The sequence below is a fragment of the Lactuca saligna genome, chromosome 8 (assembly GCF_052625555.1).
Source record: "Lactuca saligna cultivar CGN05327 chromosome 8, ASM5262555v1, whole genome shotgun sequence".
NCBI classification, from domain to species: Eukaryota; Viridiplantae; Streptophyta; class Magnoliopsida; order Asterales; family Asteraceae; genus Lactuca; species Lactuca saligna.
Genome location: NC_136424.1, coordinates 181,717,233 through 181,729,173, shown reverse-complemented (window position 1 = coordinate 181,729,173; position 11,941 = coordinate 181,717,233). Strand labels below are relative to the sequence as shown.

General features: G+C 35.4%; 1 protein-coding gene across 1 annotated transcript; it reads left to right on the top strand.

The window, feature by feature from the left end:
* Positions 1 to 9,525: 9,525 nt before the first annotated feature.
* Positions 9,526 to 11,577, top strand: LOC145011556 (NADP-dependent D-sorbitol-6-phosphate dehydrogenase-like). Its single transcript, XM_078970297.1, has 6 exons — positions 9,526 to 9,728; positions 10,166 to 10,260; positions 10,348 to 10,465; positions 10,558 to 10,690; positions 10,771 to 10,990; positions 11,200 to 11,577. The coding sequence occupies exons 1-6, from the start codon at positions 9,596 to 9,598 to the stop codon at positions 11,428 to 11,430; spliced, it is 930 nt and encodes a 309-aa protein (XP_078826423.1). The 5' UTR covers positions 9,526 to 9,595; the 3' UTR covers positions 11,431 to 11,577.
* Positions 11,578 to 11,941: the final 364 nt, after the last annotated feature.

Genomic DNA, 11,941 nt, shown 5'->3' with positions numbered 1-11,941 from the left:
TGTATAAAAAGCATTTATAAATCATTTGAAAGTGTATTTTATAGGGGTATGAACTCACTTGATTGAAGTGGTGGCTTGAGGAAGTTGAGACAATAAATCGAGCAGAACTTCGACTGAAAAAGCTGATTTATTTCTCGGGAGGTGTCGGGCCTTGTGTCGTGTACTAGGGGTGTACCGGGACTTTCAGGTGGTTTAGAGGGGCTTTAGAGGGTTTCCAAGGTTAAATAAATAAGTAAGGAAGCAAATAAACCCGAGCAACCTCGCATGATATTTATAGGGTGCTGAAAGAGGGATTACGTTGGGCGTAATTTTGGAGTACGCTGGACGTACTCGTTACACTGGGTGTACTTCGGTTATGCTGGGTGTACGCGACGTCAACGCTTACCGCATCCTCGGATGGAGCATTGGATAGGACCCGGAGTGACGTGGATGAACCGAGGCCTAGCACCCGAGTACGCTGGGCGTAAATCGTCTTGGTGTGTGTGCCTCGAACTTGTAAAATCCACAACTTTCGCATACGAGCTCCGTTTTTGATGTTCTTTATATGCACACATAGGTGAGAATGTACTCTACAACTTTCATTTAGACTTTGTCAGCTGGTTTTGATTTTATTTTTAATTATTTATTTTTAACAGGCCAGGACAGGAACAGTCCGTTAAAAATCCATAACTTCTTCATCCGACGACTGTTTTCGTCAGACTTTTTACTGTTGTAATACCAATGATGAGATCTTCGATTCTCATTTAGGTTGTTTCGGCCAAAAGTCTCTCGATATCTATTTCGAGTTTTTAGCTGTCTACTGCTATATCTGGATCTTGGAAAAATCATAACTTCCTTATACGAAGTCAGGTTTGGACGTTCTTTTTAAGTATGTTTACGGTTTAATGATGTCTAAAACTTTCATTTAGATACCTAAGGCTAAAAATTATTGTATTGAAACTTCGCCTTTTATGTCTATCAGTGTTGCCGGTTTTTGCCGCGAATCTTAGATTGATCATAACTTCTTCGTTATAACTCGGATTTTAGTGTTCTTTATATGTACGAAACCTTGATACGATTCCTACCATTTTATTTAACCCAAATAAGATTTTAGGAAAGTCAAATTTTGACCTAAATTTGACTGGTGTTACATTATATTGCCTTGAAATGTTGGGTTGTCACATCATCCCCCTGTTAGAGGGAATTCGTCCCGAAATTAGAGTTTAAGCAGAATTGATAACTTTGCTACAGATAGAAGTTTCATTTGATGCCCATGTTCCCAGTTGAACTTAGGTCCTCGCTTGGCATTCTAGCGAACCTTTCACTATCGAGATACGATGTTGCTTCTTTCGTTTGACTTCACTGGTATGATAACTCTTCTTGGTCGAATGTGTGTCGAGTGGTTTTGTGGTCTGTGAAGATATTACGCTTTGTACCCTACAAGTAGTGTCTCCAGATCTGCAGAACAATTACCACTGCTCCTGACTCAAGATCATGTCTTGTATAGTTAACTTCCTGCATCTTAAGCTGTCTTGAGGTATAGGCAGTGACCTTTCATCTTGTATAAGAACACAACCAAGCCCTTGGTTGGATGCATCACATTATACCACAAAATCTTCTATTCCTTTTGGGAGGGATAATATTGGTGCGGTGCACCAGGCTTACTTTAGCGTTTGGAACGCTCTTTCTTGTTTACGGATAAGTTCGGTGCTCCCCACGGTGAGAAGCTTGGCCTAAAGAATCCCCTTCTGAGGAGTTCGTTAAACTCACTGAGGAGTTCTTGCATCACAGTTGGAGCTAGACGATAAGGTTATTTGGCTACTGGGGTAGCCCCTGGAACTAAGTCGATTTTGAACTCGACTTGACGTTGTGGTGGTAATCCCTGTAGTCATTCTGGAAAGGTGTCGGGAAAGTCGCGTACCTTTGGGATGTTCTGAATGTCCTTCACTTCTCGGCTCATCTCGATGATGTGTGCAAGGAATGCATGATATTCCTTTCGTAAGTACTTCTGAGTTTGAATACACAAACTGATGCGAAGGTTCGTACTTGATTTTTCGTCGTAAATAACTAGAGATTCTTCGATAGGGAGGTTAAGACGAACTGCTTTCTCAAGGCGCTTGATGTTGGCTTGATGTAGACTCAACTAATTCATACTGATTATGACGTGAAAATCTTGTGGTTGATTAGGTGTTGTGAAGATCTAAAAGAAAGTATGATTACTCATGAATTAAGGAAAAAGGATAGGTACTTTTGTTTCATCTGTCTCTCTTGTCCCAATCAGCGGGAAGGGCATGTGTTTGGCTTCTAAGTTTATTCGCATGACAGCACGATCACTCGTAGTGTTAAGCAGTCTCCATCTTGAAGTTCATATTAGAACTCATACTTGGTTTATCAATCACCGTTTCGCGTATACGAGTCGTATATAATTAAGATTGAAAAGGCAGTCGAATAAATGATTCTTCCTTAAGCTCACATCCAAACAAGGAAAAGAAGTTAAAGCAGAATCATCAATTCTAAGCCTGTAGACCCTTGGTTACCTACCACCCTTGCGTATACATTCCTCAGTGATCGATTAACTGTATGGGTCTTTGGATTTGAACTTGACGTACTGTACGAGTGGTATTCCAGGGAGGTTTGATGAGGTTACTTTGGGAAGGATATGAAACATATGGCACTCTACGTGTGAGTACTTCGGAGCTTTAGAATGACGGCTCGGCTAGAAAGTTGATTACAGGGAAAAGAATTTTCGCACGAAACTGGCACTGTGAGGATTGAATCGACTCATGTCAATTGACAATGTTGGGCTACTCGGAATAACTGGCATTAGACTAGTTCAAAACGGTGTTACAAGAACACTATTGTGCAACTTATGAAGGAGTTTCAGCACTTTAGTTTTACCGATGACGTTGGTGTTGCGAATAAAGTATATTGGGTAAAGGCAAATACAAGCAGCATGAGAGTCCCTTGAACTGATGGGACCTTGCAGAAAGATATGACTCAAGTTGCACTAGTTTTATACAAGTGTTAATATTTGATTCGACCGAGGGTATAATTATAGTGTAATTAATTATTGCGATTCAGAAGTGTACCCAAATTACAGCAGTATCCTTCGACGCCCTTTGTTATTCTGAGGTCAAACTCCTCCTGTTCCCCCGTCACTCTACTCTGTTGGGTAGTCCCTCTTGAAATGTCCCATTACGCCACATAGATGGCATATCCGAGAAATTTCGACATTGGTGGTCGAAGTAATGCGTTGGATCCAAGTCTTGTAGAAACGGGTAGTGTGCCCATTCTTGTTGCAGTCCTTGCAGTGTAACTGTCGGCAACTACCTAGATGATGGAAACTGCACTTATTGCACTTTGGAAAATTTCCACCATACTGCCTGGCTGGGTTAGGGATACCTGGGATACTAGTAGGGATGGTAGTAGGAGTTACAGACGTCGAGGCCGCGAAGGCTGCCACATGTTGTTGTCTTTTGTTCGTCCCTTGGGGTGATTTGCCTTTAAATCTATCCTAGAACTTTCATTTATTGCTCTTGGGTTTGAGATTCGGGGTGTCGTGGTAGTTTGATACTCGTTGATGCACTTGGTTGTTACTTTGATTGGAATTATTGATCACAATCCCGCTAACATTTGCATTGTTAGCATTAAGGTGAGTCACGACAGCTGTCATTGCCGCTGAGACCGCAGCTTGAAAAGTAGTTGTATCTATCTGAAGAGTTGGTGTTTTGTTGATGGGTTGTTTACTTTTCTTTGATCGCATGATTCTGTTACACGATAAGAAAATGAGTTCGTGAGCGATTGTGGTTGGCCTCAGATGTATTTTAATCACTCAGGTAGATGTAAATTTGCCGCTTTTGTTAAATTGTTCTCGATGGTTTGACCTACATCCCTATGATGTAGTACTAGTAAAGAGTGGAAGAAAGTTCATAGAATGGTCTCCATACGATTTTTATCCAATCTAGGCTATCATTGGTTGGTGGATAACATGATCCAACATATGAAAAGAATTGGAAGTGATCCATGAGCTAAGTTACCATAGTTCAACAAATTGACTAAGGTGAGATTTAGATAGAATCCTAACGATAGTAGAATGAAAGTATTTGAACAAGGATTGTCACAGAAATTAGCCGACTGTCAATATCATTGATATTTAAGATGTAATAAGTTTGGGAAAATGACCTTGGAGTAGGTTTTACATCATATCCGAAGTAGAAATGTTTTGACAGCATAAAGGCCTACTAAAAGTACTTACAGTACAAGGATAGTTACATAGAAAAGTGCTACTTGGAGCATAGATACGAAGAATATTCCTTAAATCAAGGAAAGAAAGGTAGAATATCTTGTACTGGTGACATTTATCCCTCGGGTGCACACTTAGTTTATCCATTTATCTAGACGAGAAATTAGGGTAAAAGAAATAGCTAATAGACGTACTAACTAAGATAATTATAAGATGATCTTTATTAGTTACTCCAACATTTGCGTAGTGCATACCAGTCATATGTAACCAAACATGATAGACTTTCGAATAAGTGATCCTAACTCTAAGTCCACAACCAAACAAGGAACAGGAAGTAAAGCAAAGATCACAAATTCTAAGTCTATGACACCATAGTTACATATAACCGTAGTGTATCCATTCGACAACTTTTGATATACTAATAAACACCTGTTTAGTTCTCAAATAAGTAATTATAGTGTCACAAAATACTCCTATAGTATTTTAAGTTTATGTTATGTTCTAATGTTCTCATTGTAGTAGGGTTGGTAAGTTTTTAGACTTGTTGCAACACCACAACCATTCTTAGGCACATGTTAGTCACTCCTCGGAAAACATAGTTGATCAGGCTATATCCTCCCAGGTTTGACTATATGTCTCTAAGCCTAATCGTGTTGTTCAACAATCGTAATACTTTTGTTCTGTCCTAGTGACACTGTTTTTAGTATGAATGCATGTATGTATACTTAGTTAAATATTTTATTATTTAAAAGTATAAACTCTTGGCCAGAGTATTTTTAATCCCGTTGTGTTTATAGTTTGTATATCTTTTATGGGTTGATATACTCGATTCACTATAAACAAAGCTCTGATACCAATCTATCACACCCCCAAATCGGAACAACGGAAACGTTCGAGGGTGGATGACTTCATGTACAGTATCATAACAATGTAAAGTAGTAAACAAGCAACAACATCATCCATATGTATTAAACTATACTATTAATGCAATGGATGATGTTGTTGCTTTTTTACTACTTTACATTGTTATGATACTGTACATGAAGTCATCTATCCCCGAACATTTCTGCCGTTCCGGTTTGGGGGTGTGACATATATGTTGTTCGATGGCTAAGGTTTTATTATTAAATTAAGACGAAATTTTTAGACTGCATTTTTGGGATGTTACAAATATCCATTTATCATCCAAAACATACAACACCCCACCATTACTTAATCCTTCACCCATTGTTAGCTACAAAGACAACCAAGTAGAAAGCCCATGAAGCATAAAAAAAAAAATACTTGTACTTGTTACCATCTGCAAGTGCTTGTCGTGGTTAATTGATGTACTTAAGCAACCTGGGAATAAGTTCCACTGATCTTAGACACATTCAATGATCTTGGACATCTTGAGGGATCAAACCATCCCGTGGTGGATCCAAGGTTTTAAAACATTGGGGACATAAAAAATATCCAGCAAATATTTTTTTGGGTGGTGTTAAAACATTTAAAAATTTCGGGTTAGGTTAAAACGGTTGTACATACCTAAAGAGTTGTTTCTAAACATCATCAATTACGTACCTTGTTATCTAGGCACATGATAATTGGTAATGTGTAAACTATTATTCTTCTCTACTTCTCATATATTAAAAGTTCAACACCAAACTATCATCTAGTATATAAGTATGCTTGGTGTTGTTGTCACATAAGAGATTATTATATCTGTTGTGCCTATCTTGGAATGCTTTAGATCCAAATGAATCTAATCACCAAAAAAGCAAGCTTGATCTCCATATAAAAAAACTAATAAGTTTGAATGAACATAATTAACCGGATCTTCCAATAAATGTAAAAACATTTCTCTCAACATTTTGTCAAACACTTGTCAGACATCCTTTACAATCCTATAATTTAAATACCTAGAAATCAAACAATTACAAGAAACAATACTTTTTTTTTCAAGAAACACTTCAAGGTTCACATTCAAAATACAAGCACAACATCAAACTCTACTTGTTCAACTACAAAATAACATTAAAATATAGATTTCAAGATGCTCCTTACACAACATCAAATTGAAGAAGATGATGAATTGTGTGTGTACTATATATATATATATATATATATATATATATATATATATATATATATATATATATATATATATATATATATATATATATATATATAGTCAAGATCAAATAAGAAGGAAATTTTTAGTAGTAAGGTAAGAAATTTTTTATATACATATTTTATTAGGGAAAAAATAAAATGAATCATTAGATGATTCAAAAGTAAGATGATTCACAAAAAAAATCCGGAAAAACACTTTTATGATTCATTTTTAGGTAAATCAAGAAAAAAATTCACTTTTATGACAATTTTAGTGAATATCAACAAAATCATCGTAAAAATGAATCATCGAAATGTTTTTTTCGGGATTTTTTTTATGAATCATGTTATTATTGATTCATCTAATGATTCATTGATTTTGTTCGCCAAGAAAACAAGCCGAATTTTTTTTTTTACCTTCCTACAAAAAAAAAAATTTCTTACCGGATCTATATCATATATATATATATATATATATATATATATATATAGAGAGAGAGAGAGAGAGAGAGAGAGAGAGAGAATAGAGAGAGAGAGAGAGAGAGTGTGTGTGTGTGTGTATGTGGAGCTTAGGGTGCCCCCTACACTTCAAATCTTTTAGAACTTAGCTTGACTTTCATGGAGGGCACTTTATATCAAAGAAACACTTTTGGTGGAGAAAATACATATATCTATGAAAAAAAGTTGAACCATTATGGGCATGTGCCCCCATACCTCCTTAATTCCGCTCTTGAAACCATCCTACAAGCCAAAAACTATGTATTGCCCGTGAACAACACCAAACCCTCGACTTAGATTCATATTGGTCAACGAGGTGACTATCACATATTGGATACCACATGCACATATAACCATTTTTGGAGATCTTTGTAAGGGTGATCACAGCTAGTAAAGTGCAGTCAATGAAGAAAGAAGGGGAGTTATTTGTTAGTTGCACTTTGAGTTGATAGGAGAGAATTGAATTTATCTTTATATCCTCATGTGAGGGATGCATTCGTGTGTGATAGACGGATGGAACAAACGATGTTAAGTTTAATGGACGAAAATGGATACCAAAACCCACCATATGGACCATTCATGATTAAATCTCAATACTAGAACCAAAAAGAATGATTTGTGCAAGACCAAAATTGTAATTTACTAAAAAAACAATAAGTCTGTTATAGTAAGAAGAGTAAGTTACACGAATCGTATACGCATTTAGTCCCTATTTTCAAAAATTAACTCGGATCGTCCATGTATTATCTTTTTTTTTTTTTTTCATTCGGATCGTCCTTATAGACATAAAATGACTATTTTGCCCTTAATGATATCTTTTTTAATTTTCCTTTGTTTATTTATAATTAAATTAAAAAAAAAAGAAAAAAATATATCTCAACCCAAAAACACCTTAACCCTTTACCCGTTTCCTTCTACCCCTTCATCTCCTCTTTCTCATATTTTTCTTTTGACCTGAATCTAAAGAGTTGAGCCGCAATCGCCGTAGTAAAAAGGAAGAGCTGGTTTTGCTATTTTCTACCTTTGTCCCGTTCGAAACATAAGCTCCACCTTCATCTCTGATTGAAATTCGATGAATCGGAGGTACGGGGAGGCCGACGATGATTCAGGTGATGTCGAACCCTAGATGGTTCGATGATGGCGGCGCATTTCGAAACCATGCCGTGATTGATCTACATTTTGAAGTAGACCAATTAAAGTTGAACCTACCCCTCTCTTTCCGGTTTCTAGTTCGCTACAGATCTAAGATTAGAGTACCCTTCTCTAATTTGGGGGTTATTTATCTCAGTGAAGTGGAGTTTAGATGTTAAGAAATCGTTTAACAGGGGTTTTTCTTTTTTTATTTTTTTTATTTGTATGATAACTAAGAGCATCTCCGATGGAAGATTTTTTTTTTGTTTATATATATATATATATATATATATATATATATATATATATATATATATATATATATATATATATATATATAACTATTGACTTTTTGTAAATGAACACTTATTCCTATTGGAGCATATTACTTTTTTGCTTATTTTTATTGACCACTCAATAAATATTGAGTGGTCAATAATCTTTTGTATATTTTACCCCCTCATCTTCTAATTATATTTTAATTTACCCATTATTATATTTTACTTTTTAATTTATTTATTTATTTAGTAGTTAATTTGATTTGTCACTTTATTTGATTTATCTATCAAATATTTTGTGACATCTTACGAACTTTGAAAGGTATTATAAAAATGTTTTAATACAATGTGTGTTTAAAAATGACTAACTAAATGGAGAGAGTTATATAAAACATTTTAAATATATAAAGATATATTAGTTAAATTTAAAGAAAAAGCTAGTGGAAGAGATTAACCATTGAAGAAACCATTTATTTAGAGGTTAAAGTTATTGGAATGATAAAGTGGTAAAAGTTTAGAGATGCTCTAATTTGCATAACTTTGTTGGCTTGGAGGGTTTGTGATGATTAATGTTAGGGTTGGCAGTGAATACAAAAGGAGATGATGATGGCGGGAGTATGTGTAAGTGACGGTGGATGTTGGTGGGTGTATATAAGGGTGGTTGTGGTGGGAATGAATTCTAGGTGAGATGGCTTTAGTGATGTTGGTGGTTGTGTGATTTTGTTTTTTTTATTATTGAAGGTTGATCAGGAAAAAGAAGTGGTGGTGGACGGTTGTGAGTAGTGGTTTGGTGGTGGTGTTGTGGTGAATTTATATATAGATTTTTTTATTCTATTTTGTATATTAAAGTAATTGTAAGAAAAATAAAATAAATAAATAAAAAGAACATAAAAGGTAAAATAATCATTTCATCTCTTGCATGAAACATGCATATTTAAACTAAGGAGGGATCAAATATGCAATTTTGAACCAAACGAAGGAACGGTGCGAATTACTTTTTTAAAAATAGAGATTAAACACGTATTTTAACATCTACACAAGTACGATTCGTGTAAGTGATTCTAGTAAAAAATTTAATCTACAATACATCAAGTAATTAAATAATTAAATTAAATAAATTGTAAATGTTTACCAAAAATAGAGATATATGGTATAAAAACTTTCTTTTACAGCGCTGTTAATTCCATTTACGTAAAAACTAAAAAGCATCTCCATGGGATCCCGATCGTTGATCCGAAGCATCGCGATCGTCGATCAGTGGGGCACACTGAGAAGTGAGACGATATAATACGACTCATTGAGGCGCAGCGCTAGTCAAAACTCAAAGACTATAACCAGATCACAGAGAGTGTGAGAATTCATCTCCGAAGAAATGGCGATTACCCTCAACAGTGGTTTCAAAATGCCCATAATCGGATTGGGTGTGTGGCGTATGGAGGGTAAAGACATCAAAGATCTCCTCCTTAACGCTATTAAAATCGGGTATCGTCATTTCGATTGTGCTGGTATAATCTCTATTACTTTCGTAATTTTGGGGGTTTTGTTCAGTTCATGTTAGTTTTTGTTTTCGGCACTGATGATTAGTGCTGGTTTTATGTTATAATTTGATCTGTTCGATATAAACTCTTACCGATTTTAGATGATTGGGGAAGTTGAAGTTTCGGCTTAAACGATTCATTTCTACACTTGTTTGATGATATTCTTAATGATTAAAGTTTGGGCTCACCAGATTTTGAGGCTTTATATCTGGCTGCGTTTGAAGAAAATCGAAGTTAGAATTACTTGATTAATCACAATTAGTTTCTGCAACATGTCGTAGTTCTAGGTTTCAAATTGCAAAGAACTTCGAATGAACACACATTTTGTTTTCATCCTTTTCCTTAATTACAAATTTACAATCATCTAATCGATACACAAATGAACTAACGATTGTTTCTTGCAGCTGATTACCAAAATGAAGTGGAAGTGGGAGAGGCACTAGCTGAGGCATTTAAGACAGGATTGGTGAAGAGGGAGGATCTCTTCATTACCACAAAGGTTTTTTTTTTTTTTGGTTTATTTCCTTAAATTAAACCGAACAATTTCTATAAATTTCTGTTAACACTTTTCTTTTGTTAAATTCAGCTATGGAACTCAGACCATGGACATGTTTTGGAAGCTTGTAAAGCAAGCTTAAAAAAGCTTCAACTTGATTATCTGGATCTCTTCCTTGTTCACTTCCCCATAGCAACAAAACATACTGGTATTATTATTATTATTATTAATATTATTATCATTAACCATTAAATTATTTAAATCTCTTTCCTGTTTTTATCGATTTTCTTCTTATTGTAGGAATCGGCACAACTGATAGTGCATTAGATGAAGATGGTGTTTTGGATATTAACACCACCATTTCATTAGAGACTACATGGCATGCTATGGAAGAAACTGTCTCCATGGGGTTGGTTCGCAGCATTGGGATCAGGTTACAAGTTTTTATCAGTTATAATTACTTTGACTTTAATAGTCAACTTTTAGCGACTAATTTTGGTCAAAATTATGCAGCAACTACGACATATTCTTGACTAGAGATTGCTTAGCATACTCGAAAATAAAGCCAGCTGTAAATCAAATTGAAACACATCCGTATTTTCAACGGGAATCGCTCGTGAAATTCTGCCAAAAGCACGGGATTGCAATCACGGCTCACACCCCACTTGGTGGCTCGGTGGCTAATACTGAGTGGTTCGGTTCGGTTTCTTGCTTGGATGATCCAGATCTGAAAGTAAGTTCTATCTATTAAATTACAACTTTGGTCCTTATACTTTACACAAAATCACAACGTCAGTCCAAAGTTTCAGCTCCTCGAAATGTTTTCTTTGGGTTTGTGCTATATAGAATGATTTTAAATTTTGGACTAAACTTGTAATTTTGAGTAAAGCACAGGGAGTAAATAGAAACTTAAATGACACTTTTGATTTTGTTTGTGATTAGGGTTTGGCTGATAAATACAAGAAGAGTGTTGCACAAGTGGTTCTTCGATGGGGAATACAAAGAAACACTATAATTATCCCTAAATCATCGAAGAAAGAGCGAGTTGAAGAGAACTTTAAAGTGTTTGACTTTGAGTTGACCAATGAGGATATGGAGCTTATCAAGGGCAAGGACCGAAAGTATCGGACCAATAACCCGGCTAAATTTTGGGGTGTTGATCTTTATGCTTAAATGTGAGGTGGTTTTTTAGGAGACTTGACCTTTTGAAGTCAACTATGTTATAATTTGGTTTTTTAGTTGATGCTTGTGGTTGGAAAAATGGTAAGCAATGAAGGTTTGATCTTGGTGTCGTGTTTGACATGAGTTTTAAATTTTGAATCTAATTGGCACAACTATATTGTTATTAGTCTGTAAAGAGACTAATAAGTTGTTTTGATGATGAAAAATATAAGAGTAAATTACACGATTGGTCCCTATGATTTGGGGTAATCTGCGCATTTGATCTCTAACTTATTTTTTTTAACTCGGAAGGTCCCCAATGTTTGTTTTTGTTACGCGCTTGGTTCTTACTTTTTGTTTCTGTTTCGTGTTTGGTCCCTATAAGTTAATGTGAGGGGGTTGGGGTTGAGGGTGTGTTTATTTAAATAAGTTGAAAAATCAAGGGCAAAATAGTCTTTTTAGGTGAGACAAAGACCAGGTGCGTAACAAAAACAAACAGTAGGGACCTTTCGAATTAAAAAAA

Bases quoted from the DNA above. Each gene is read 5' to 3' on its own strand.
- LOC145011556 (XM_078970297.1), top strand. From the start codon at position 9,596: ATGGCGATTACCCTCAACAGTGGTTTCAAAATGCCCATAATCGGATTG. The intron at 9,729-10,165 runs GTATAATCTCTA...TGTTTCTTGCAG, and splicing joins TCGTCATTTCGATTGTGCTG to CTGATTACCAAAATGAAGTG. The intron at 10,691-10,770 runs GTTACAAGTTTT...AAAATTATGCAG, and splicing joins GTTCGCAGCATTGGGATCAG to CAACTACGACATATTCTTGA.